We start from the raw sequence: 13,193 nt of genomic DNA, 5'->3' as shown, positions 1-13,193 counted from the left end.
AAAAAGCTTAATTCATTCAGGCAGTCACTTAGTAAACACGTACCAGATACGTCCCACATGACAGGCACTGTGCTGGGTTGCTGGCTAAGATAAATGAGACCAGGTCCTGCTCTTGCAGGGCTTCTGGAGAAAGAAGACATATAAAGGGGATGATGGCAATGATGATGATGGCGATGACAGCAGGACCACCTCAGCCCTACTAATGTAGTGTTGGCTATGACCTGGGCACTACTTTAAGTGCCTTACATCTAGAAATTCACTTAATCCTCACAACCCCCCAGGAGACAGATGCTGTCATCACTCCCACTTTACAGATGAGGGAGCTGACCTACAGAGAGGTTAGCAGCTTGTGCAATGTGGCAGTCAGTAGAGAACTCAGGCTGGACTTGGCATGTGGGCAGTCCGATTCCGGGGGTGTACTTTCGGCCGCTATGCTAACCTGCCCTCCAACGGCAGGAACTATACTGTACTGTGTAGGAACTGAAGCGTTCCACAGGCTATGAGAGCATCATCCAGGGTACAGTGGAGACACGGAGGAGAGAGGCTCATACCCTGAACCACAAGGGAGATGGGGCTAGGGGGAGGTGACGTTTGACTTAATCTTAGAATGAAGGGTGCCTGAGCAGTTCAATGTTTGTGCCTCATTTGGGAGAGCTGCCCTTATTTAGGGGAGCTCTGTTGATCTCTGTACTTCGACTTACTTCTTGGAGGCATACTAAGTGGGAATTGTAAAGGCCCTAGGGACTCAAGCATGCTCTAACTCTGAAGAGCTACAGTGATAAGGGGAGAAGGGAGGAGAAGCCCCACCTCGTAGCCACGTTCCTCCGCACACAGCTTGCCCAGGGACATCTGTGTCTTCACGCGGCGAACAGCGCACTCCTTATCAGAGAGCCCATCTGAATGCGAGGATATCTCAATGGGGATCTCTGGCGTCTGGGACAGCAGGTCATCTAGCTTCTCTGCCAGGTGGTCTTCAAGTTTATCCGCTAACTCATCAGGACTGTTGGAGTGGTCACTGGTATTTCCCTCCTCTCCATCAGACACAGAGAAATTCTCAGAGCTAAAGGTTGAATACGACTGGCAGCTGCTGATACAGCGATGGGGCCTAGGACCACAAAGAACCAGAGGATCTTAATCACAGGAACAACCACTGTTCTTCCCTTGTCTGTCCATCATAGCCTCGCTGAGAGGTTACCTAGGTTTCTCCCGATCCCTGAGGGAGATTCAAATCAGATAGATGGGTGCCATTTAAATTTAAAGCAAAAGAGAAGAAATTTTGAATTTCCCTTTTCCTTTGGTCACATGTTTATGTGGCTCAGCACTATATTCCAAAGCTGATGGCTACCACTGGTCTTTGAAAAACTCAGCTGGTCTGATCACAGTGTGCACACGCATGCATGGTATGGAGATGTTCTGCTTCTTATGCAAAGACCTCCCAGATTCTTTTGTTTTTTGTTTTTTTTTTAAGATTTATTTATTTATTTATTTATTTATTTATTTATTTATTTATTCATTCATTCATTCATTCATTCATGAGATACACGGAGAGAGGGAGAGAGAGGCAGAGACACAGGCAGAGGGAGAAGCAGGCTCCACGCAGGGAGCCTGACACGGGACTCGATCCCAGGGCTCCAGGATCATGCCCTGGGCCAAAGGCAGGCACTAAACTGCGGAGCCACCAAGGGATCCCCGACCTCCCAGATTCTTAAAGGCAAAGGAGTCTTGGGAGATGCTTTGGTCTAACTCATTTCTCAGCCCATAAAACTGAGCCAGAGAAGGAAAGTGACTTGTTCCAGGCCACATCATCACAGAAGGCAGGCTGCAGCTTGGGCTGGGTCTACTCACACCCCACTCAATGTCATTCTCTCCCTCTCCCTCCACCCCAGTTGCATTTCCCATTGGGCATGGCAGCCCTGAACGGCCGAGTGCCTTCACTCCATCAGCTAATGTAACCCCCAGTGGAGATAAGCTTGGAAAAAACGTTTATTCTGCAGCTGGGGGCACTGCCTAGTTCTAGTTAACATGTGAGTTTTACTTAGATGAGACTAAATCTGTGGGGGGTAAGGGGAGGGAGAATTTACAAAAGTTCATTTCTCTCCCATTGTTTATGAGTAGCCTATAATTAAGAATGCTGTTAGCTTACATTGGTTTCAAAACAAAACAAAACATACAATAAAAAAGAAGACTGCCTTTTTCCTCTATCATCTAATCTTTCTATATCTCTTAATATAAAGTGGTTTTGGGCAGCCCCGGTGGCGCAGCGGTTTAGCGCCGCCTGCAGCCCGGGGTTTGATCCTGGGGACCTGGATCGAGTCCCACGTCGGGCTCCCTGCATGGAGCCTGCTTCTCTCTCTGCCTGTGCCTCTGCCCCTCTCTCTCTCTCTCTCTCTCTCTGTGTCTCTATGAATAAATAAATAAAATCTTAAAAAAAAAGGTGGTTTTGATGGCATATGATCTGAGGCTTGCCAATGACCAGGCCAGGTAATAGGCTGGGGGGGGGGGGTTGCGGGGATCAAAGACACCTTGAAAAGAGCCCATGTGGGAAAAGGAAATTAAAGTAGGATTCAGGATCACCTGGGTGGCTCAGTCAGTTAAGCATCTACCTTTGGTTCAGGTCATGATCCCAGGGTCCTGGGATCAAGTCCCACATTGGGCTCCTTGCTAAATAGGGAGCCTGCTTCTCCCTCTCCCTTTGCCTGCCACTCCCCCTCTCCTTGTGCTCTCTCTCTCTCTCCTTCTGTCAAATAAAATAAAATCTTAAAAAAAAAAAGGATTCACACTACATCTCAAAGCTGGTAACAGAAAGGAGACAGGGAGAAAAATGTTATAATATAAAAAGCAAAACTATGCAGTAAAAACATATATATAATTTGCAGCTAACAAGAAAGGCAGGAAGCCACTAGGTGGGCCGAGTTCATTGTGTGTCACAGGAACAAAGCTAGAAGTAATGTTAACTGTGATGTCAGTAGAGTGAGTTCAGAGAATGAAAAGACATTTTACTAGAATCCAATCTCACGGCATAGGAGAAGCCAAGGACACACAGTAAGGCAGCAATAGTAATGTGGCAAGAGTAGCTCAGGGGATGAGAACAGATTTCAACTTTGCAATATGGAGACCCAGAATACAATTTATCAAATGAGTCCCTTGGTTTGCAGAGAATTCCTGTTTCTGGGCAGGTACACAAGCCTTCCTAGGCAATTCTTAGAGCTTTACTCTTCAAGACCAGAATGTGTAATTGCAGAAAAGGCTTTCTTAAAGGAAAGCTAGCTTCCCTACTCCTATGTAAGGGCAGCTCTTATTCTAGAACCAGGGGAATGTGGTCCTTCTTAAATTTAATCCTACCAGCAAAATTATTATTTCTGTCTAGACAGGAAGTGATTTTTAAGGCTAGGTTGAGGAAGGACTCAACCCTGCGATGCCTGGATGGCTCAGTGGTTGAGCATCTGCCTTGTTCAGGGCATGATCCTGGGATTCTGGGATCTCCTTGCTTCTACCTCTGCCTGTGTCTCTGCCTCTCTCTGTCTCTCATGAATAAATAAATAAAATCTTAAAAAAAAAAAGGAGGACACAATCTAATTAATTATACTTAACCTGATGCATAATATTTAAAGGCATGAGAGTGCTCTGGACTGAATTGTGTCCACCCCCACCCCAATTCATATGTTGAAGCCCTACCCCTAGTGGGACTGAATCTGAAGATAGGCTTCTAGGAGGTAATGAAAGTCAAATGAGATCATAAAGGTAGGCCATAATCCCATGGGACTATGATTTTATAAGAGGAAGATCTCTTCCCTTCCTTGCTATACTCTCTCCCATTCCACTCCTCTCTCCCCACCAGCCCTGTAAGGACACAGCAAGAAGGCTGCCGTCTGCAAGCTAGGAAGAGAGTCCTCACCAGAAACCCCGATTATGGACTTCCCTAGCCTCCAAAACTGTAGAAGATAAAACAATTCCCATTGTTTAATCCACCCAGCCTGTGGTATTTTGTTATAGCAGCCAGAGAGATTAATACAGGGAGTCACACCAGAAACCCAATGAAGTTATCCACAAAAGAGTATGACCATCTCTCAAAAAACACCCACTACATACTCAGTTATAATTCTGAATCCATATTTATGCTCCTTATCTTGAAGTTCATAAGAAATGAATTCTGATGAACTAGGATCTGTTATGCATGCTAAGTGACCAAAATGTGGCAATGGGAGAACAGGAATGGTGGGTTTGAATCTCCCTAAAAGGTGGTTGTCCGAGGGTGACCTGTGACTGAACAGGCAGTATGGCAAACTCAGGATTTTCCCCATCACATTGAAAGCAGTCACATGTGTTTGTTGGTTTTACCTCTGTCTTCGTGGAAATTCAACTTCACTATCTACTTCCCCTTCTTCCTCTTCTGAGGAGTCATCTCCACTCTGAGGAGAACAAGGAGAAAGAGCTTTATCCCAATCTGTCTGTCTCTCTTACACACACACACACACACACACACACAAACACACACAGTCTTTGTAAAAGATTTAATTAAGATCAAAAGGCACTGAATAGCAGTTTGCTGAGTGTCATCTTTAAACATACATATTTTCAGGGGCGCCTGGGTGGCTCAGTCAGTAAAGCATCTGCCTTGGGCTCAGGTCATGATCTCAGGGTCCTGGGACCAAGCCTCATGTGGGGCTCCCTGCTCAGTGGGGAGTCTGCTTAAGATTCTCTCTCCCTCATGCCCTCTCCCTACTTGTGCTCTCTCTCAAATAAGTAAAATCTTAAAAAAAAATAAACACACATATTTTCATGCATTCATTCAGCAACCTTTCCTTGGTGTCCATGTGACAAGGTCTGTACTAGATGCTGGAAGATACACAGAAGTAAGTAAAGGTGAGCTTTGCCCTCCAGTAGGTAAGGAGGGGAAAATAGAAGGTTTTGGATTTGGGGGCAGTCTCTTATAATCATTGTCATTCAGGGTTCCAGGCCCTGACATAGGGACTCCACCAAGAAGTGATCTTTCAGTTCTTCAAAACCCAACAACTACTTTCCCTCTTCTATGTACCAATCACCTTATCACTAATATTATAGTTATTATGCTTAGATCCTTTGCACTACTAAGGTATATATTAAATAAGAGTGAAACTGTATCTTGTAGTTCTCATTCCACCATGAATACAAAACAGGTAGTTAATGCACCTGTGCATAATGGAGTCAGCATGTTAGCAAGCATCAGGGAGCTCTGGTTGGGATATCTGAGGCCTCGGGATTGCCAGGGCTTTGTGGTTGATCTGGGAGGCTGAGTAAGTGCCTTGTCTGAGAAGATGATCTTCTTCCACAGGGAAGAGTCTATCTCTCTTTAATAACATAAGAACAGCCACACTTAAAATCAATAGTCCTTACCCCGAGAATCATGATACACTAGATTACTGTGATCCCTTGTGAGGTAGATAACTGGGTCCAAGTAATTATATCAAAGATTGAGGATAATTTACTTTTATTTATCTTCTAAAGATTTTATTTATTTATTTGAGACAGAGATAGAGAGCGTGTGAGAGAGAGAGCACGAGCAGGGTGTAGGGCAGAGGGAGAGGGAGAAGCAGACTCTGCACTGAGCAAGGAGCCCAATATGGGGCTCCACCCCAGGACCCTGGGATCATGACCTGAATCAAAGGCAGAGGCTTAACCAACTGAGCCACCCAGGCACTCCGAGAATAATTTACTTCTAATTTACCATCACTCTTACCCATTTGTATTCCAATATTCCTTTTTGAGCTGGAGAGACAGGTATGGGGTTATACTGACTGCCAAGGTGAGCATTTACCTGAGGCATGATGGAAATGTATCTCAGTCAAGAGAAGTTGAACTGCCCTGTGGGAGTGCTGTTCCAATGAGGCCAAATGTATAGGGTGTGTGTTCCCTGGCCTGCTGGTCTACAGAATGTACCAGAATGCATCAGAATTGCATCAGAATGGTTCAAAGACACATGTAACTCAGGGAGGGGACTGGGCTGACTGCTGGAGGGTGCAGAGTTTCTTTTTGGGATGATGGAAATATTCTAAAATTGGTAATGACTGCATAACTATGAATAAAAGAACTGAGTGGTACATTTAATGGGAGAAGTTTATGGTATGTGAATTATATTCAATAAAGTTGTTACCAAAAAAATATGTGTTGCTGGCCATATAGGGGTGGGGGAGCAGAGCGTGACAGAGAGAGCACGAGCTCTCTTCTCCACCCAAAACATAATTTAATCTCTACCAATGCTTCATCAGCGGCAGCACTATATGTAGGAAAAGAAATACAGTTCTGAGACAGCAGCCCTTAGCCTCGACTTCTTTTTTTAATTGAAATATAGTTGATTTACAATATTATATTAATTTCAGGTGCATAACATAGTGATTCAACAATTGTATGTATTATGCTATACCTGCCAAAATAAATACAGTTATCATCTTCCACCTTGCAAAGTTATGACATTATTGACCATGTTCCCTATGCTTTACTCCTCACCCCTTGTGAGTTATAACTGGGAGTTTGAACCTCTTAATCCTCTTTACCTATTTTACCCATTCCCTTACCCTCCTCCCCTTTGGCAACCACTAATTTGTTCTCCATATTTATGAATCTATTTCTGGGTTTTTGTGTTTGTTCATTTGTTTTGTTTTTTAGATTCCACATGTAAGTCAATGATACGGTATTTGTCTTTTTCTGTTTGACTTATTTCACTTAGCATAATACCCTGTAGGCTCATCCATGTTGTCATGAATAGCAAGATTTCATTCTTTTTTAACGCCTGAGTATATCCAATTGTGTGTGTGTGTGTGTGTGTGTGTGTGTGTGTGTGTGTGTCTTCTTTATCCATTCATCCATTGATGGGACACTTAGGTTGTTTCCCTATCTTGGCCATACATGTAAATAAGAGTGTAATAAACACAGGGGTGCATATATTTTTTTCTAATTAGTGCTTTGGTTTTCTTTTTGGCAAATACCTAGAAGTTAAATTACTGGATCACATAGTATTTCTATCTTTAACTTCTTGAGGCACCTCCATACTGTTTTCCAGAGTGGCTATACCAGTTTGCATTCCCAGCAACAGTGCATAGGAGTTCTCCTTTCTCCACATCCTCTCCAACTTGTTATTTCTTGTCTTTTTAATTCTAGCCATCCTGACAGGTACATCAACTTCTTTTAAATGTCTAGTTGACCAAAACATACTCATTTACATTTTAGACCCTTTCACTCCTTCAACTGCACTCCTGATGAATGCTGACGAGATGAAGCAATGCTGAGAACTGAGTGGGTGTTTGCCCTGTGCTAAACACTTGTCATATATAATCTTATTTTTAACTCATTAGCAAGATGAGCTAACATTTTTGGAATGTTGTTATGTGCCAGGCCCTGTTCTAAATGCTTTATATGTATTAATTCATTTAATCTTCACATCAACTAATGAAGCAGGGTCTGCTCTTCACCCCATTTATAGACAAGGACACCAATGTTCATATAGGTTCTAAGTGGAAGAGCCTTGCTTTGAACTCAGATCTGTTTGGCTCCCAGGCTCATGCTCTTAACTACTATGGTAGATTATCTTCAAGCTAATAAACCCTAGGCAGCCAGTGGGTGAGGAGGAGAGAAACAGGTTCCGTGATAGAGACCTCTCTGGGTCATGATGGTTATTAATAAAGGCAGTGTTTTCCAAAATATATTGGTTTTAAAAAATATTTTATTTTTTGCTTAAGTAGGCTCCATACCCAACGTGGGGCTTGAACTCATGACCTGAAGCTCAAGAGTCTCATGTTCTACCTACTAAGCCAGCCAGGCGCCTATCCAACATATATTGTGAAGAAAGATAGCTCCATGGGATATTAATAGATGTTATTTTTAAAGCCATTGTGGCCAAAAAGGTGAGGGAAATGCCGGATTAAACATGGTACTGTATGATTTTTTTTAAAGCCTAAGATTTGTTGATGTGCACTAGGAATCTCTAAAAGGGGACAGAGAATACTATGGTTTCCAACTTGTTTTATAATGGGATCCCTCCTTCTTGCAACACCCATCAGGACTAGGCTAGGCTAGTTCTAGTTTTGATTACATATCCCTACTATATGGTTATTTATCTACTTCTAAATGAGATACAGTTGAATCAGTCCTCTGGTTCAACAGTTCCCAAAGTGCAGTCTCTAATCTACCCCATAAGCAGTGTGGCGTGATTATTTAAAGTTGAAGAGACTTCAGATTATGCTTTTGTCATCTCATCCTTTCACAAAAAGGACACGTAATGTAGGTTTTCTAGTGTGCACAACACGACAGCTTCTGACACGCTGTGGAGCCGCTGCTATCATGACCGCTTACCTTTTGCAGGGGCCTTGTGTTTCGAGGTAGCATGGTGGGGGTGGTGTGATGAGGCATGCCAAGGGATGATGCAGACCTACAGCCTTTGAGGTCCTTTTCTTCCATTCTCTCAGAACCTTGGGTATTTTCCGAGAGGGGATTGTGTGCTGGTGACTTGAAAAGGTCGGGGCTCCTCCCCACTGGCTCAGCAGAGGGTATGTCTAAGGACCCACAGGGTTCCGGCCTGCACTGGAGGCAGGGGTCATATGGGTCAGCCTGACAACAGCCCCAGGGGCCGGCTGGGCCCTGGTCAGGCTCAGAGCTTCTCCAGCAGTCTGCCGCCATGGCTGTGGAGATGAGGTCGGGGCTGGAGCCGGGCGGGTGCCTTTGAGCGTGGTTGCTGAGTGGGCTCCGCAGGGCCGCGGCGGGGCCGAAGTACCGCAGGTTGTTGGCGCAGGCGGCAATGTCCTGTCCATGCATACCCAGTCGGGGATGGACGCTCTGAGAGGTGGCAGGAGGGCCTTGCTGGTACTGCTGCTGCAGAGTACTGTGGTGCTGGGGGGAAGGGTACTGGGACTGAGCTTGGTGTAGGTAAGTGGGACGGGGTGAAGTGTCCTGGGCTGGCTGGGTTTTCAAGATCCCTGCAAAGTCACTGTGGCTGCCGCGGCTACTCCCTCGGCGGTGGCGTGGTTTGCTCCTATATCGGCTCTTGCTGCTCGAGGTGGACATTTTGGGGCTTCCGGACAAAGGGGATGCCGCGGGAGCCACCTCTGTACTGGGGATACCTTCAGACCTCAACAGATCTGGCCTGGGAGAAAAGAAAAGATTTGGTTTTAAACATATGAAAACACATTCAAGTTCGAGGAAATATAACCTAAACCTTAAAATATGCACACCCTTTGAAACAGCCAGTCACATATGCAGGGATTTTTTTTTTTTAAGATTTTATTTACTTATTCATGAGAAACACAGAAAAAGAGGCAGAGATATAGGCAGAGAGAGAAGCAGACTCCCTGCGGGGAGCCCAATGTGGGACTCGATCCCAGGACCCCAGGATCACAACCTGAGCTGAAGGCAGATGCTCAACCACTGAGCCACCCAGGTGCCCTATATGCAGGGATTTATCCAATGGATAAAGGAAGATGTATGGTGGGAGATGTTATGTTATACTATAGTTTAAAATAGCAGGAAAGTAGAAACAACTTAGATGTCAACCTATAAAGGATTTCCTTCATTCATTCTGGATTTTATTCTATGCCTTAGTAGCTGAGGTACCCAATCCCCTTTAAATTCTAATTCTAGGGGATCCCTGGGTGACGCAGCGGTTTGGCGCCTGCCTTTGGCCCAGGGCGCAATCCTGGAGACCTGGGATCGAATCCCATGTCAGGCTCCCGGTGCATGGAGCCTGCTTCTCCCTCTGCCTGTGTCTCTGCCTCTCTCTCTCTCTCTCTGTGTGACTATCATAAATAAATAAAAATTAAAAAAAATAAATTCTAATTCTATCCTACAGGTTTCTTGATCTCTTCCTCACAACCTCAGCTATCAACCTGGTGCCAATATGCCAAGGCAGAGCCAAGGGTTTGGCCACAATCAGAAATCTGTCTGATGATGAATTTAGATAGATCCCACGGAAGATCATAAATCACAGGGGTCTGGCACAAAAGAAGGAAACCTCAGATTAATTAGGCATGAGGCTAAGTTCAGGGACTTTGGTCTAGACATGGTCTCTTTGAGGTCTGGGACTGTGTCCATCCATCTGTGTATGGGAGGGACACTAGCAGGAAGCCCTGCTCACACTTTGTACTCAAAAATATTTAAGGAAGGAGGGAAACGGGGTGAAGACAGAGGAGGGGGAAATAATAGAGCCTAGGAGGTTGAGCAGAGCCAGCAAGAGAAGGGCTTGTGAGGAGTGGCCCAGCAGAGTCCTGGCTCCTCTCATAGTCCTGTTTTCCAGTGCTCACTGGGCTGATCATGCAGATCATGTGCAAGAGCAAGCCAAAGCTTGACGGTAGACCTCACACATACTGATTTCAGGGTGCATAGGTAAACAATTCAGTCCTTCTGAATTGATGGACTGGTATAGGCAGAGATGAGGATACCAGATAGCACCACTATTTCCTTCCTTCTTTGGGGCCAAACAGACATAAATCTTCAGATTACAGAACTGGAGGACTTTTTTTTTTTTTTAACAACAGAATCCTTTTCTCAAATAAATTTTGAGAAACTCAGTATATGAAATAGATACAGTAAGAGAACAGATTAGGGTTTGCCAGAGATGGGGGATGGGTGAAATGGATGAAGAAGGTCAAAAGGTACAAACTTCCAGTTATAAAATATGTAAGTCCTAGTATGTAATATATAGCATGGAGACTATAGTCTATAGTTAATATATACAGTTAACCCTTGAAAGATGTACACAATCAGAAATCCAGATATAGCCTTTTTAAAATAAAAATCTTATTTATTTATTTATTTGGCACAGAGAGCACAAGCAGTGGGGAGAAAGAGAGAGAGAGGGAGAAGCAGGCAGGGAACCCAACATGGGGCTTGATTCCAGGAACCCTGGATCATGACCTGAGCCAAAGGCAGATGCTCAACTGACTAAGCCACCCAAACACCCCCAGGTATAACTTTTGACTCCAAAAAACTTAATAATAGCCTACTATTGACCAGCTGCCTTACTGATAACATAAACAGCTGATTAACACTTATTTTGTATATGTTATATACTATATTATATACTATATTCTTAAAGTAAGCTAGAGAAAAGAAAATATTAAAATCAGAAGAGAAATATACTTATAGGGGTCTGGATGGTTCAATCAGTTAAGTGTCTGCCTTTGGCTCAGGTCATGATCCCAGGTGTCCTGGGATAGAGTCCTGCATCAGGACTCTAAGCAGGGAGCCTGCTTCTCCCTCTCCCTCTATCCTTTCCCTTGCTTGTGCTCTCTCACTCTCTCTCTGTAAAATAAATAAATAAAATCTTTAAAAAAAGAAAAGAAAGAACATTTATAGTACTATACTGCAAAAAATTCACATATAAGTGGACCTGTGCAATTTGAACTTCTGTTGTTCAAGGGTCAGCTGTACCATATGGTATATTTGAAAGTCGCTAAGAGATCTTGAAAGTTCTTATCACGAGAAAGAAAATATGACTATTTATGGTGATGAGTGGATGTTAACTAGACATATCGTGGTATTTCATAATATATATGTATATTGAATTGTTATGTTGTACACCTGAAACTAAGATAATGTTAAATGCCTATTATATCTCAAACTTCCTCCTCCCGCAGATATAGTGAAACAGTTGAAGAGGGGTGGAAGAGCAGAAGCCCCTCCCTGCAGGGCTCGTCCCTCCTCGTCCTCTCTACTTCTGCAATAATCCCCAACACCTCTCTGCAAGCTCTAGGGTGTCCCAGACCTTGCTTGAAAACCACAGTGCCACCTCTACCTTATGTGCTGATGAATCCAAAGCCCAAAGTGGCTCATCGTCTCACAGTGCATTACTGGGAGAATCCAGACAGGAAGTCTCTCCTAATCCCCAGTCAGGCTTATTGGAGAGTCAGAGGACAAGCTTAAAGGTGCCTACTAATCACTTGGGGCTTATTAAAGTGGTTGAGGAGGTCAGGTGTGGGATGTGGCCCGAGTCTGCATTTCTAACACATTCTCAGATAATGTGGAACCAAGGACCACATTTGAGTATCTGGGGCTCATGGGAAATTAGTTAGTATCAGGCTGTAGGAGATGGGTTTTTCTTCTTTTTCAGGAGAATAGTTAAAGGCTCGTCTTAGCACAGAAGTTCCAGGAAATACTGGCATATGATAAGTTGGGCAGAGTATTGTGCTGCTGTGAGCACCTTCTGGTCTCAGGTTCATGGTTCTGCAGTCAGCTGGGCAACTTGTGCCACAGAAAATATGTGGATTAAGGTGGTCCTGGGCCTTTTATTGAGGCAAGAGAGCCCTCCAAGGCCCAGGTGGGGACATCTACTTACACAGTGACTGGCTATGGTGGGATCTAGAAGAGAGCTGAGGTGAAAGTGTCCTAAGTCAGGTGAAGGCTGCCTTTATTGAACCTGGCAGTGCAAAAATCACAGAATAACAATGATACAGCACTTCAGAGTTTACAAAGCACTTTATAATATATAACACACTTGTTTCCCACTATTCATTTTCCGATACTCATTTTACAGATAAGCGTGCTGAAGGATACTAGAGGATAGTTGGCTTGTGTCCATCACAAAGGAAGTAAATGGCAGAACTCATAACTCGAACCCAAGTCTCCAACGGGAAGAAATAGTTCTCTCCCCGTTCCCAACCTCTCCTCATAATGAGGTATTGAGACTACTGTATTGGGTTATACTCGCTTATAACAGGCTTGGTGTATCCATAACTGAACTCTGATTCTCTTCTTTTTAGTCTTCAACTGAACCCACATTGACATCTAGACCAAAGGATGGTGGATGGTTTTTACTCTCTGATCTCCTCACAGGTCACTGGACTTATGACTTAGTCATTGGACTTTCCAAATAATTTGAAACTGAAATCCTCCAGGGGCAATCAATTGAGAGCAGAACTCTTTGCAGTTCAAAGACCCATTCTAGGGCGTCTTCCTGGATGAGTTCAGTTAGCTTGTGCGGGTGGTGGCAAACTCTTCCAAACATATTTCTCAGAGCCAAAATTAAAAGTAAACATGAACTCATATTTTGAAAAATTGAGCAGTAGTATTTTCTCCTCTGAAGCTCTTAGTGCTAACTGTAGCAGAATGCAGGGAGGAGCCAGCAGGTGCACCCTGTTCCCTGATTGACACATCAAAATAAAGAGGTGTTGGGATCCACTAAGGGTTGTGCCAGGTGCCATCTGCAAACAATTTCTCAGAACTTGACTAGA

The 13,193-nt window shown here is 44.0% G+C and overlaps 1 protein-coding gene across 8 annotated transcripts in view; it reads right to left on the bottom strand.

Annotated features, from left to right (window-relative positions):
* The window catches only part of MAP3K13 (mitogen-activated protein kinase kinase kinase 13), a 169,061-nt gene that overhangs the window by 3,203 nt on the left and 152,665 nt on the right, over nucleotides 1-13,193 (bottom strand). For all 8 annotated transcript variants that reach the window (XM_077879960.1, XM_077879959.1, XM_077879963.1 and 5 more), the window contains 3 exons: nucleotides 8,326-9,112; nucleotides 4,339-4,409; nucleotides 808-1,105 (listed from right to left, as the gene is read on the bottom strand). In XM_077879960.1, the coding sequence (XP_077736086.1) occupies nucleotides 808-1,105; nucleotides 4,339-4,409; nucleotides 8,326-9,112 (1,156 nt within the window). The remainder of the gene's footprint in view (nucleotides 1-807; nucleotides 1,106-4,338; nucleotides 4,410-8,325; nucleotides 9,113-13,193) is intronic.

This window comes from Canis aureus, chromosome 31 (assembly GCF_053574225.1).
Source record: "Canis aureus isolate CA01 chromosome 31, VMU_Caureus_v.1.0, whole genome shotgun sequence".
Lineage (NCBI taxonomy): Eukaryota > Metazoa > Chordata > Mammalia > Carnivora > Canidae > Canis > Canis aureus.
Note: the sequence above shows the minus strand (reverse complement) of the source record. Positions and strands in the feature narration are given on the sequence as shown.